This window comes from Rattus rattus, chromosome 16 (assembly GCF_011064425.1).
Source record: "Rattus rattus isolate New Zealand chromosome 16, Rrattus_CSIRO_v1, whole genome shotgun sequence".
NCBI classification, from domain to species: Eukaryota; Metazoa; Chordata; class Mammalia; order Rodentia; family Muridae; genus Rattus; species Rattus rattus.
In genome coordinates, this window is record NC_046169.1 from 32,856,399 (window position 1) to 32,871,360 (window position 14,962).

General features: G+C 50.4%; 1 protein-coding gene across 1 annotated transcript in view; it reads left to right on the forward strand.

The window, feature by feature from the left end:
* The window catches only part of Rph3a (rabphilin 3A), a 74,314-nt gene that overhangs the window by 42,511 nt on the left and 16,841 nt on the right, over positions 1–14,962 (forward strand). Inside the window, exons 6-10 of the mRNA XM_032886897.1 lie at positions 8,052–8,181; positions 9,664–9,750; positions 11,903–12,068; positions 13,710–13,748; positions 13,832–13,984. Of these exons, the coding sequence (XP_032742788.1) occupies positions 8,052–8,181; positions 9,664–9,750; positions 11,903–12,068; positions 13,710–13,748; positions 13,832–13,984 (575 nt within the window). The remainder of the gene's footprint in view (positions 1–8,051; positions 8,182–9,663; positions 9,751–11,902; positions 12,069–13,709; positions 13,749–13,831; positions 13,985–14,962) is intronic.

Here is a 14,962-nt window from a genome sequence, read left to right on the forward strand (position 1 = left end):
AGGATGACCTTGAACTTTGATCCTTTGACCTCCGCTTCCTGAGTTCTGGGGTTACAAGCATGTTTCGCCACACCAAGTTCATGCAGTGCTGGGAATGAAACCCAAGGCCTCACACATCGTAGACCCAGCCCTGAGCCCCCTAGTATAAAACTTCATTTGATTTAACACAGCCCTGCTCCTCTCAGCCCTACAGAGTGGGCGCTACTATACAGAGGAGGAAACTAAGGCTTGGAGAGAGGGTCATAAATAAGCAAAGTTCTTTGCACGATATATACATGTCACGGCATATATACAAAGATCAGAGGACAATTCTTGAGGGTCGATTTTCTCCTTCCGCTGTGCGGCTCCGGGGATCGAACTCCAGTCATCAGTCTTGGCAGCAAGCCCCTCTTCCTGCTGAGCCAGTTTGCAAGCCCCCAACCTAAACTTCCATTTAAGAGTTTAAGCTTAGCAGGTGGCCTCTCCAGCAGACTCCTTCCTGCCTTGTTAATCTGCCCCCTGTGTGGATGCGGCCATCTGTGTCTGACTCTGAGTTCTCAGGAAGAGAAGTATTGGGCCTCTCCAGGGTGGTGGGGCTTGCTTCCTCCCTGGGACAGTTTTGCTGGAACTGAGTGCCCAGGAGAGCCCTAGGCTGTGCAGAATCTCAAACTGCCTTCCCGCAACTCCGTCCCATCCCAGAGTCTAAGTGCTCATGTGCCCTCTACCCATGTGCCCCAGCTCTGCTCTGTTCAGGATGTGAGGATAGAAAGGTAATGGCCGGGAAAGAGCCTCATCCAACTGCCTGTTTGAGAGGCACATTCCCTCTCACGGCATGGAGTGGGGGTTCTTCACCACCATTAGGCGAAGCAGACTTGGATGAGATGGGAAACTACTCATTTTGCCCAGGTTCTCCAGATATTCACTGCTGTGCCCCAAGACGCCAAGGAAAAGAAAGTGGCTTAGAGCCACAAAGAGATAGTTTTTCACTGTCCATGACTCAAAGGGTTAAGAATTCAGGCATGACTGTGCTGGGTGGTTTTTCTGCTCCACAGGGTACTGGCTAGGGTGATCACTGGCTGAGTTCAGCTGCCAGTAGGATTGCACTACACCGGAGGGTCCCCTCAAATCCTTCCTTGTTCAGTAGCCCAGCCTACGGCTCCTTTACAGCAAGGAGTGCAAAAGTGGAGTTGCAGCCAAGTCTGGGACTGAGGCCATGGTGTGATGTGGGAGGGAAAGGTCCCATCTCCAGAGAAGAATGGCTGGTATGTGCAGGGGGAGAGGAGACTGCCCGCCATCTTTGGAAATAACTCAGGGGAGTTGTACACACACACAAGAACCCAATAGAAAGTCGTAGGGCTGTCCCACGGGCTCTGAGGTCAGGAATACAGCAGCCTCAGGAAAGAGTCTCTCACCCCGTGTGGTGTGCTAGCAAACACAGCCATACCACATCTCCACCGAAACACGGCTGCTGGGGGCTTCCTCTGACTGGGAAAGGCTCGCTAAGTCTAGAGTGGAACACTTGCCTAAAAAAAATCACCCATGGGGGAGGGTTGGGAGGGAACACCCATAAGGAAGGGGAGGGGGAGGGGATGTTTGCCCGAAACCGAAAGGGAATAACACTCAAATGTATATAAGAAATACTCAAGTTAATAATAATAATAAAAAAACCAAAAAAAATCACCCACACCCCCCTCCCTGTACGTGGCAGTCTGTCCATTAGGTTGTCCTTCTGCGTTCCTGTTGTACTTCCTCCCGTCTGGATCCCCTCCAAGGCATTCGCACGTCTCCTGCCTGCAAAGAGGCGGCAGCCGGGTGGCTCTGTTCGAGGTCAGCTTCCTGAAACAGACGGACTCCAGAAAAGTAATTAGGGCTTGTCATTAACCTTGGCATCCCAACTCTGTGATGGAGGGAGAAGCCAGAGAGATGGAGGAAGGTCCTGCTACCGTGGGATCCATTGTGTCCCTGCCGCCTTCCTGCTGGGGTTCACTACCCCCTCAACTGTCTGGCCCAGGATTTTTCCATAATGTATCTCCTTGGCAGGTGTCATTGGCGTGGCTGGACAAGGACACAGGCAGACAACTCTGCCTTGCCCCTTCTACGCCAGCCTTTCCTCCCTCAGTCCAGAGCCCTGACCTTCCGAGGGTATGACTCAGGGTCAGAGACACCCAGTCTTCCCGACATAGCCATACACATGTTTTGTTGTTTTTTTTATTATTATTATTTCAGAAGAGGCAGATATCTATAGGTTTCATCAGGTTCGGTATAACTCTCCGTAACCTCTCGATGTTAAAAGCTGTTGAGTTGTGCCTCAGTTTCCCCAAGTATTAGACAAGTGTTTTCCAGTATTCATTCAGCTTTAGTTGTGTTTAGTGGAACACGCCTATAACCTCAACACTCAGGAGGCCGAGGCAGGAAGATCTCAAGTTCAAGGTCAGCCTGCGCTTAGAGTGAGGTCTGTCTTTAAAAAAAAAGAAAGAAAGGAAGGAAGGAAGGAAGAAAGAAAGAGAGAGAGAAAGAGAGAAAGAAAGAAAGAAAAAGGAAAAGGAAAAGAAAGGAAAATAAACCCCAAAGCTCGAGGGCTGGCTCGGAAAGTACCTGCCTTGTAAGTGTGCCAGCCTGAACCGGGATCCACAGCTCTCATACAAAAGCCAGTAGGCTCTGGGAAGCTGGGGACAGTGACTGGAGATAGCCTGATCCCAAGAGCTCATGGGACAGCTGGCCTAGGAGAATCAATGAGACCAGCCAGGTTCAGTGAGAGACTCCATCTCAAAAGTGAAGGTGGAGAGAGACAAAGGGAAACATTGACTTTTGACCCCTACACATGCCTGCATGTACACATGCACACGCACATGCACACGCGCACACACTCTGTGGAATCTGTTGTTGGTACCAAAGCAGATGACAGTTTCCTGAATTCCCTACCTGCCCTGTGTCTGCCATCACGGGAGTATAAATCAACACACTGCATGCATGGTACCTGTGGGTGGGCTGTAAACTCATTGGCTAACTCTCTCCTTGAGTCTCTTTAACCTTGAGGCGTCCCATACCTCATCTGTCCAGTCAGGTGACTCCCAAGCCCCTCCCATCCCCTGCTTTTCAACCTCAATAACCACCTGCATGTGGGCCTGGGAAATTCTTTATATTGAGGGCTATGCTGTGCACCATACAATGTTTAAACAACATCTCTGGTCACTATCTACAGGATGCCTGTAGGTAACCCCCAGCAGCTGTGATATCCAAATGTGTCCCTGGGGACAGAGTCATCCCTGGCTGAAACCAGTTCCTGTGTCTCTTTGCTGGTGGTTCATGTACAGAAGACATGGGTGGAGGAGTCTGCTGAAATCATAGTCGGTTTTTAGGGGAATGATCGGAAACACTAGGCTAAATCACCTAATGTCTGCCCCATGCTCAGAGCTCCAAGCAGGGCACTCGAAGCCTCGGCAGTGGCCCTGTGCTACAGAACACATTATTGCCACTACCGTTTTCTAGATGAGAGAACTGAAGCTCAGAGAGGTTAAGCAACCTGCCCAGAGCCACACAGTTAACAAGTGATGGAACTCAGAACAAGAGCCCAGGCTAGCCTACAGCTGTAGCCCTTTCCTATGGTCCCACGGAGAAGTATTTCTTGCACCCCGTGCCATGAACTCTCGGATGCTGTGCACTTCCTCGTAACCGTGTCCTCAGGGAGGGAAAGGCTCCTTGCTGCCTAACAGCTGAGGAACCTGAAGCCCCTTGCCCGGGTGTGCACAGCCTTCCTGTGGCCACACGAGACTTCAGATTTAAGCATCTTTCACATTCTGCTGCCTCTGGGGACGGCAAGTGGCGGGGGCAGTTGACAGATGGTGGAAGGCTCAGAGAGACAGGCATTCACAGGTGTCTCGGCTGTCTGTCTGACTGATTGCTTTGCCACTCTCTCTTGGCTCCGTTTATCATGATTGAAACGGTGGAGGGCCACAGACTTAGCCACAGTTCTAAGCGCTGAATGACATAAAATTTCCCTCATCCAACATCCAGGCAATTAGACCAGCCACCAGTGCCACTTTCGAGTGATGGCCCTCTGCGTGCCTCAGTGTCCCCATCTGGTGAATAACAGAACCAATCTTACCGGTGCTCACTGCTCAAAGAAAAGATGGCGGGCAGTACTTAGCACAGCACCTGACATACCCTCAAATGTGGCAGGAGTACTTAGTGCAGCACCTGACATACTAAACACCCCTCAAATGTGGCAGGAGTACTTAGCACAGCACCTGACATACTAAACACCCCTCAAATGTGGCAGGAGTACTTAGCACAGCACCTGACATACTAAACACCCCTCAAATGTGGCAGGAGTACTTAGCACAGCACCTGACATACTAAACACCCCTCAAATGTGGCAGGAGTACTTAGTGCAGCACCTGGCACACTAAATACCCCAAGGTGAGATGGAAGAATTGGCAAGCTGTCAGGCACAGGCCCCGAACGCCTGCTGTGTATGGGGCGGGGTTGGGGGGGCAGCTTGGTTATTTAAGGACTGGTTCTGAGGGCTTCTGCCTGGGTGCCTGAGAACCTGGGTCTGGCTTCTACCAAAGCCGTCCTTTCCCGATCGTGGCAGATGAGTGAGCTCCATTTCTGAAGAAATTACAGCCCCAAAGCTTAATGAACTCCGTGCTAATACTCCCCCCCCCCGGTTTGGCAATCAGGGGGAGGCAAAGGGTGAGTGGAGGGATTCAGGAATTGATGAGGAGGTGGGAGACAGAGATGGACAGACAGATAGCACAGCACCCACCATCTGTGCTGGGAATCATTGTGAGCTTCCCTGGCCCTGCCTGCTTGTTGCCCCATAGTGGAGGCATTTTCCGTGCTGGCTTAGGGATCCAGTGCACAGAACCAACAGCCCCCGGGTAGGCAGGGAGGCTTCTGTCAGGCTGTTCCCTCCCACAGCAGAAAGCCATCTGTCACCTGTACATCTCGGGGTCCACAGCGTTACTGTCAGCCTGGAGAGTGGCAGGGGTGTCCCAGAGGCCATCTTGGGCTTTCCTGGGCTTCCACGTATTTGAGACTCACAAACACACAGCTACTGGTCTCGGCAGGGCAGGTTGGGGATGGGTTCTTCCCAGAGCCCAGAGCCATGGTCATGTGTGTAAAGGTGTGGTTTTGCATGTAGATTCTGTTCTTCCGAGTGTGGACTACATATGCCAGGGCACAGGTAGTCCTATAGACCTGTGGTCTCAACCCCTTTGGTGAACCTCTGTCTCCCCAAAAATGTTTATGTTACGATTCACAGCAGTAGCAAAGTTACAGTTAGGAAGTAGCAATGAATTAATTTTATGGTTGGGGTCACCCCAGCATGAGGAACTGTATTAAAGAGTTGCAGCATTGGGAAGGTTGAGAGCCGCTGTCTTACAAATGTCTGTTTAGAGCAGGCCTTGAGCCCTGTAGTCACCACAGCCTCTCCCAAAATAGAAGGATGGGTTTCCCAAGCACAGAGCAGCACCCTGGTCACTGGGACACATGGGAGAACCCGAGAGAGAGCACAGAAAGCACAGAAGTCAGCTTGTCAGGCGTCGTAAAGCTAATTGGGCATGTAAAGCCCTAGCTAACTAGTGACAGCTACTGACAGTGGCCAGCTAATTGGGTGTTTGAGCAGAGGATGAGTGGAAAGGAGACAACCATAAAATCAGGCTGCCCCAGGGACTGTCTCAGCACCAACGACCAGAAGGGACATCTGGGTATTTGGTCTCTAGGACCTAAGGTCTCCATTATGCTTCCCACATTGGGATGTGTGAAGGGTGGCTTATGGGACCTCCCTTAGAACAGCAGCTAGGCAGAGGGTACCGGAGGAGCCAAGGTCATTCAAGGTCACTGGACTGGTTAGTGTTTTTGTCAGCTTGACTCAAGCTAGAGTCATCTGGCAAGAGGGGATCTCAGAAAATGCCTCCATCAGATTGGCTTTTAGGTAAGTCTATGGGTGTGTGTGGGGGTTCGTTTTCCTGATGGATGATTGGTGTGGGAGGACCCAGCCCACCCTAGGTGGTGTCATTCCCTAGGCAAGTGGTCCTGGGAAGCATAAGAAAGGTGGCTGAATGTGAGCCTAGAGGGCAGTGTTCTGTGGTCTCTGCTTCAGTTCCTGCCTCCAGATTCCTGCTTTGACTTCCCTCAGTGATGGGGACCCTAAGCCTTAAACCAAATAAACCCTTTCCTCCCCCAAGTTGCTTTTGGCCACGGTCTTTATCACTGCAACAGGAAGCTAGCTCGGGCAGAAATTGGTACCAGAGAGGGGGCTACTGCCATGACAAACCTGACCATGTTGTCTTGGGGAAGGTCGGGGAAGGGCTTTGGCAAAGCCACCAGTGCTCAGAGCTTAACAAGCCTTTGCAGGAACTTGGCCATAATGGGGCTGAAAGAGAAAGACAGTAGGGCCTTGCTCGGAAGGTTTCACAGGAGCTGTTTGCAAGCCCCTTGAAGACTCCATGGGGCTGTTTCGTGAATCTGGGATTCCCTCTCGGCTACAGCTGAATAACCAGCCACAATTAAGAAAAGACCAGCACAGCCGAGGAAGGCTTCACGGTCACACCTTTTAGCCTTCCCTCGACACAGCTTGGGGGGAATGTCCTTTTCTCATCTAATGAAAGGTGACGTGGGTTCCCCATGAGGAGATAAAATCGGAAGGAAAATCGATGTTTCCCGAGGGGACAGGGACCGTGGTGGCCACCAGCGTTTTGATTTTTCTCTTCTCTCTGTTGCGCACAACAACCTAACACCTCGGCCTCATATCCACACTTGACGGATTCTGCACCCCAGCCTGGGGCTCTTTCCCCACTTAGCGTTTGGTGGCGAGGGTTCACTCAAAGTTCCCCCCTTCACCTCTTCCTATCTTTCAGAGGGTGGAGCTGGCGAGATCTGGGCATGGCTCGGGAGTGGAACAACAACCTAGATCCTGGGTTCCATTCCCAGGACCAGAAAAAAATTGATTCAGGAATAGCCAACCATTCAGGCAGTGCAGGGGTCCCAGGGGTCTCCTGCCTTTGCCTCTTCAGTGCTGTGATTACCAGCCGGCATCCCCACACCCAACCCAGCTGCTTTTTTTTTTTTTTTTTTTTGTTAAAAACTGGATTCTGGGAAATGAAATTCAGGTTCTCAAGCTTGCAAGGAGTCCATATTTGATGGTGGTGGACAGGGCTTCCAGGCAACCCTCTGGAGGCCGTGGTTCCCAGGATATCCCAAGGACTCTGTCACCCACTGTTCACTGAGTTACAAACCACAAAGGAATGGCCACCCAGCCCCAGTGCCACGTTCCCCATCTGTGTCTATAATAAGACAATAAGCCTTTTGGGTTTGTTTAGTTTGAGACAGACTCTCACTTTATAACCCTGAAATCCTGCCTCACCTGGGACTCACAGCAACTCCCCTGTTTCCACTTCCCACGGGCTGGGATCGCAGATTTGAGGCACCTCACCTAGTTGGACCAGTCGATCTTTGTTTGAAGAAAAGGGCGTGGAGAGAACTTGAGATTGGGAGATGATAACGTCTGAAAACCCAAATGGCAAAGACCATATAGGATGCCCACATGTGCGACGTTTACACCGACAGCTTCATTGTCTGGCTGGAGCCTGGGCCAGCAGCATTAAGCAGCACGATCCAGAGCTTTCTAGAAAGTTCCACCTCAGATCCATATGCCGGAACCTGCACTTTGGCCGGTGCCTGCAGTGAGCTTACGTTGAGAGCATTTGTTCCAGATGCCCACCGTGATGGCCGAGCACACGCATACCACAGTTGGCTAGACCCCAAGCTCTGAAGGCAGCGTCCTGGAGGAAGCCGTTCTGTGGAAGAGGTTGTGTGAGTTAGGAAAGGTCTGAGCCCGAAGCTGTTAGCACAGATGGCTGCTGAGGGGCCTGGACTTGGAGTGGGCTCAGACATTCTGAAATTGCTGGCACCTGGAGCCTCCTCCAGGAGAGCTTCCACGGCCGCTGTCAGGTTCTCAAGAACAGAGACTCAGAGGTGGAGAGCCTCTCTCTGCTTGGGACACACTGGAGTTCTCTTATCCTGGTGGGTTTGGGGGTGGGGTGCTTACCGCCTTGTCTCCGCTCCAGGCGCCTGGTGGACCGTCTGGAGACCATGAGGAAGAACGTAGCTGGAGATGGTGTGAACCGTTGCATCCTGTGCGGGGAACAGCTGGGCATGCTGGGCTCTGCGTGTGTCATGTGTGAAGACTGCAAGAAGGTACGGCCGCCCGGTTCCCTTCCCTTCCTGCCGGGTACCTCCCTAGGAAAGAGGGATTGGGGGGCGGGGAGATTAGACTGTGGCTCTGGGGGCCTGGGGTCTGGAGGGTGGAGTCTGACTCCTGAAGGGCAGTTGCAGGATGTGAATTCTGCAGGATGCTCAGTTTCCCAAGGTCACCTTGGACCTGGTTCCTCCCCTGGAAGGTCTTTGTGTTCCTGTAGAGCTGAGCTCTATGCAAGATGAACTCAGGAGTCTGCAGCATGAGGATCCTGGCTATGGGTTAGTTAGCAAGATAAGTGTGTAGTCTAAAGGGCATGCTCTGTGTGTGTGTGTGTGTGTGTGTGTGTGTGTGTGTGTGTGTGTGTGTGAGCACACACATATACACACTCCAACACATGAGCTTACACATGTATGTGTGTTCCCTTAACAACATGAGCTTACACATGTATGTGTGTTCCCTTAACATGTATCAAGGTACAAGAGACTTAGATAGCAAGGGCAGGAAAGATGGCTCAGCAGGTAACAGCACCTGCCGTGCATGCCTAATGACCCGAGTTCAATCCCATAACCCTGGCCAAATGGAGGAAGAAAACTCCATAGAGTACACATGCATGCACACACACGCACACACATGGGTGTGTGTGCTCTCCAAAACACACAATAATAACAAATAGAGTTTACTTTTTAAAAAGAGAAACTCAGAAAGTGTCTCTCCCGCCAGTTTGGACTTCTTGAACTTCAACGACATTCTTTCAAGCAGAGAAACCCTCCCTGAGCTCTTACCCTGCTCTCCGGAACTGCCTGCAGACAATCCTTCCAGAACAAAGATCAGACTGTCTTTGGTCTTTGGAGACCCAACAAGCTAGAGATACCCATCATGCCACTGGGCGTCTCCTGCCCTGTGAACCATGCGGGGTACAGTATTGGGGGAAGTTAATCTGAAAGACATTGCATTGCCACAGCTGTTTTGAGAGACGATTTCGTACACTCCTAGGTTTTTCCTATTTGTCCTCAGCTGCTAGGAAGCTCACCTCAGAGTACATCGCCCCTTCGTCCTCTCAGGTTCAGACATTCAGACATTGCTCACCTACTGCAGTGGGTGGACTTGTGGTCACCCCTAAAGTTGTCTCAGGTCTTCTGGGAAAAGAAAGAAGCTGATAAAAAAAACACACATACTGGATTTTCTTCTTAAAGCTCATGCCAATGGCTTCCTTTGTGTGGTGGCTGAGAATCCAGCCCCACAGGATGGATTCTTTTAGAGACTTTTCCTCCAGCACCTGGGAAAGAATCCAGCTCTTGCCATCGGCATCAAGACCCAAAGCGAAACTTTATTCTAATGAGTCTTGCTCGAGGAAGTGAGAAAGGATTCAGTCCTCTGCTTCCCCTAAAAGATCTTGAACCCTTCTTCTGCCCATCCCTAGTCCCACAACAGCTCAAAGCACACCTCACCTAGGTTTGCTTCTGGATGTGTCTTACCCACAGAATGTCTGCACCAAATGTGGGGTGGAGACCTCCAACAACCGTCCGCATCCGGTATGGCTCTGTAAGATCTGCCTTGAGCAGAGAGAGGTGAGTGGCCAGGCCTGTGCCTGTAGGCAGTGGGATAGGGTGGCACTCAGAGCCTGGGAGCTAGGTCTGGGATGTGGCTTAGTGGGTAGCTTCTTTGCTTAATACATTCAAGACCCTGGATTCCGTCTCTAACTGGGCATGGTGGTGCTCACCTGCAATCTTAGCATTGGAGTGGTGGAGACAGGAGGATTAGGAGTTCAAGGTCATCCTCACGCATATAATGGATCTGAGGCCAGCCTGGGTCCAGGAGACCCCGTCTAGAAACATAAAAGGAGTGAGTTTGGCTGGTGGGTCAGCTAGAGTTTGCGTTTGCATCTTCTTTCCTGTGCTTTCTCCTCTCTTCCCTTTGCCCTCTTTATCATGACTTTCCAATTTCTTCTCTCCCTACGCCTGTCCCTCACTTTATGAGTCTTCCTTTTCTAAACCACTCTCTCTCTGTCCCTCCCTCCTTCTCTCCCTCCCTCTCTCCTTCCTTCCCTCTCCCTACCCCACATAGGTGTGCACATATGTGTGTGCTGGTATGCTTGCCCAGGTATGAACCTGTGGAAATCAGAGGCACCATCAGGCATCTGTCTTCAATGTCTCTGCCGTGCTTTTTGAGTCAGGGTCTCTCATTGAGTGTGGAGCTCATGCTTTTAGCTAGGCTATCTGGCCAGCGAGCCTCCAAGATCCTCCTCCTCCTATCTCCAGGACTGGAATGACAGGCACATACTGCCCAGGTTTGCTGTGGGTGCTGGAGATTGGAGGTTTTGTCCTCAGGCTTGGACTTCACCTACAGAGTGACTCATATACTTCCTGCATATCCTCCACTTCCCGCTGCCTTCCCCCTGTTTTCCACTCCTCACCCTCTCCCTTTCCCCATATTTTATTTCTTCACTCTTGTTTCCTTCTCTTTTTTTCTACCTCATCCTCTGCTTCCCCCAGGCTCCTTTCTTTGCCTATTTTCTGCTCTGTTCTTCTCTCTCTCTCTCTCTCTCTCTCTCTCTCTCTCTCTCTCTCCTCTCTCTCTCGCTCTCTTGCTCTCTCGCTCTCTTGCTCTCTCCCTCCCTCCCTCCTGCACTCCCTCCCTCTTGCAGTCCCTCCCTCTTGCAGTCCCTCCCTCCCTCCTGCACTCCCTCCCTCTCCTTCTCTCCTTCTCCCTCTCTCCCTCTACCTCTTCCCTCTCCCTCCCCCTCTTGCCCAGACCTGGCTTTGTGTTGTTGATTTTACCTCAAATCATCCCAGTTCCTTTACCACTCACCCCCTGCTGCAGATGCTTGCCTTGGAGACATGGTCTTGATGGCCACATTCTCTTTCCTCAACCTCAGGATAGCAGAGCACTTGGGGACGGTTTGATGAAAGTACTACTCGGGGCAGAGTTGGAGACACCAGCAGAGTCAGGGGAATCTCCTGCAACCCCAAGATAAGCAATCCTAGGGCTATGATTGCACTCCCTGGTCTGAATAGAAAAGACACAGTCATCAGGAAGATAGGTGGAGGGAACAGGGGTCATCACCATCCGACAGTGGGGAGACAGCCAAGGGGGTAGACACAGTGACTTTTCCATCTCTGCATCTGCAAATTCCTCTGGTGTTCTGGACCATACAAACCACAGGACCAAAGTCATGGAAGCTCAATTATTATGTGCCATACTGGGTAACCCTGTAGGGAATATAACAAGATGGAGTGGGGATCTTCCAGATGTCCCCACATCATCCTGTCTAACTTGAAGTCATGATAGAGGCCTGAGGTCTTGAAAAAGATGTCAGGAAGCAGATCACCTGTTCTGTCTTTTCTGAGGCAAGGTCTTGTGTAGCCCAGGCTGACCTCAAACTTGAATTCCTGATGCTCCTGCCTCCATGTTCCAAGGATTGGGGCTTGTAGGTGCATCCAACCTTCTTTACATCAACTGTGATGCCACAGCTATAAGACGAGAGAATCCGCATCGAGTCCTCGCGCCTCCTCTCTCTGCATGTTTACCTATTGGGTTGATCCTTGACATGGTCAAGGATGACTTTCTCCATCAATAAAATGGCCGTCAGATTTGTGAAGCTGATGTGGGCACAGATACTTGTGCCCAGAAAAAAAAATCATGCCCATGAGTTGTGGGAGCAAAGATGAAAACAATCAGTTGGCTGACATATCTCCCAAATGTGTCTCCCTTCCTTCCCAGGTCTGGAAGCGCTCAGGAGCATGGTTCTTCAAGGGTTTTCCAAAACAAGTCCTTCCACAGCCCATGCCTATAAAGAAGACCAAGCCCCAGCAGCCTGCTGGTGAGCCGGCCACCCAGGAGCAGCCTACACCCGAGTCCAGGCATCCAGCCAGAGCTCCAGCTCGAGGTAGAACAAAGCTAATCATTTTCAGCACCTTGGACAGGTCCTGCCTACTGGTCTACCTGAAGGCATCCTAGCCAAGTTCAGGTTGCCAGTTTCGGGCCCCTAATGTAGGATTCCTTAGCCCCTTCAAAATTCATCATGAACCTTATTTGGGAGGGCAGTTCAGGAAACTTTCTAGAAAAAAGCTAGCTTGCCAAGTGGCTTTGCCATCTTCCTTAGTGGGAAATTCTAAAGTACAAAAGAGGAAGAAATTAAAATTAGAAATTGGGAGAGACTGCCACTTACCTGAATATATCCTGGAACCTGGGGGACTTGGGCCCACTAAAAAAGATTTCCTAGTTTTCTTGTATTTTTTCTTCCTCCTCCCTTATCTCTGCCTCCTTTTTCTCTTCCTTCTTTTATTCTTTCTCCCCCATTCCACCTTTCCCTTCCTCCTCTCTTTCTTCTTTCTTTCCCTTCTCCTCCCTTTTTTTTTTTCCTTGGGTAGAGTTTTATGTATTCCGGACTTCTCTGGAACTCACTTCATATCTGAGGACTTGATGACCTTGAACCTTGACCCCCTGTCTCTGCCTCCCAATATCCCGGGGTTACAAGTGTGCTACACCATGCCTGGATTTTCACTTCTGTTTCTTCTGTTGACCATAAACAATCCTGAAACTGGACTAATTAAACATGAAAGATGAATAGGAATTAAACTAGCAAAAGAAATTAATTATCAGCCCTATTAATATCAAGGCTGTTATCCAAGTATGGTTATTAATAATTAAAATGATCATTAAGAGCGAGAGAGAGCAAGCAGGAAGAAAAATGACTCCATAAAGTCACATTTGTATTGGACAGCACCACTTGGACTGGCCAGATAAAGCCCTTGTAATAATCTTGATTAACACTGGATACTAAGATCCGACTGAAGCAGCATCACTGGGCCATCATTTCTCAGAAGAGAACTAGAGATGCAGAGTTCAAATCAAAGCCCCTATCATAGGATGGCTTCTTAGTGTGCCTTGCATGGACCCTGCTGCCAAAAGGTTTTCTTCATGGGTAACACAAGCCTTTCCACTTCTTATAGAATCACCAACTTGTCAACAATGTGTCTCTGAGGAGTGTTTAGTCCCACCCACCATCCTTCCTCTTAGTCAACCTTCCCTCCCTCTTTTAGGAGTGTATAAGCCCCAGCTCATGGGCCATATGCATCCTAGGGTAGCTATGGGTGCAGCCCAAAACAAAATTGTAGATTTATATAGAACATAAGAATTTTTAGCCTGGTGCCTGATCGTGAATTCACAAGGAACAGTGCTGTGCTACGAGGTCAAAGGTTGGGCATGCCTGCCAGTATAGGTAGAAAAGAACATTTTTGTCTTGTCAGTCTGTGCTTGTGCCTTCATGGTGATAAGGGAATGAGACACCAGGAACAAGCCAGCTCAGGGGAGAGGCTGGAGGGAAACACACTTAATGTTTCAAAAATGGTTCTTGGGAAGAGAGGGTATGCTCACTGTGGAGCCCTGGAATAAGAACTCCATGGACTCCAGAAAACCAGTACTCCACATTCTCATATATTCTCTCTCTCTCTCTCTCTCTCTCTCTCTCTCTCTCTCTCTCTCTCTCTCTCTCTCCCCCTCCCCTTCCCTCCTTCTCTCTCTCCAGGTGACATGGAGGACAGGAGGGCCCCAGGACAGAAGCCAGGTGGGTTCTGTCAACTGTCTCCTACTCTGGGACCCCATTCTACCACCTCCCTCTCTCTGTGCAAGCCATGCTTTTCCCTGCAGGCCCTGACCTCACCTCTGCTCCTGGACGAGGAAGCCATGGGCCTCCCACACGCAGGGCCTCTGAGGCACGGATGAGTACAACCACCCGTGATTCTGAGGGCTGGGACCATGCTCATGGTGGGGGTGCTGGAGACACCAGCCGGAGCCCAGGAGGTGAGCAAGGTGGGCATTGGTGCCTTTATTGAACACCTACTGAATACCGTATTTTGTCCCCATGTTAGCATCATTTATTCTGGTCTATACTCAAGGAGTCACACAAATCTAGCTGCAGACATCATAACTGTGATCATACCTCTTCTTGCCCCAAAATGGCATATGAAGACCCTATGAGTTTTTGCTTTGCTTGACTCCCAAAATGAGAGGAAAGGCCACTTGGCTTTGAGCAAAGTGAGTATCCATCTAACTACCTTTCCCTGTGGCCTCTGCTGTCCGTGTCAATGGGTAGGATAATGTGGCCAGGACGTAACTGGCTGACAGGTGCCACCATTGGGACCCAGTAGATTATACTCTGAAATGTCTGATGAGGAGAATCTTGGCTGCTTGACTTTGGAGGTAAAGACTGATAACCTGGGCATGTATTTCTTGTGAGCCTGTGTCTGGCCTCAGGAGAGTGTCCCTGTCTTCATAGCAAGGGCTGGGTCTCAGTGTGGAGGGAGGCTGAGGGTTCAGGACCCACATTGATGTCTGATATTCACTCACCAGCACATGCACACACACACACAGAGAAGTGTGTGTGTGTGTGTGTGTGTGTGTGTGTGTGTGTGTGTGTGAGAGAGAGAGAGAGAGAGAGAGAGAGAGAGAGAGAGAGAGAAGAAACTTATCTCACTATCTGTCCAAGATGGCTTTGAACTCGTGATCCTCCTGCCTTGGCCCCAGTCCCCAAGCACTGGGATTACAAGTGTGCACCCTCACTCCTGGCTCAGTACTCACATCTGAAATTGTGTGTTTTTATTTCCCTCATCGCTATGACAGGATAAAGGACAGAACCACAAAGGAGGGAAGATGAATTTAGCTCACGGCATCAGAGGTCTCAGCCTGTTACAGAAAAGAGGGTGGAGTTGAGTAGCTCACACAGCAGCTGACAGGAAGTGGTCAGTGAGACCCCCACCTCCCAGAATAGTGCCACCAACT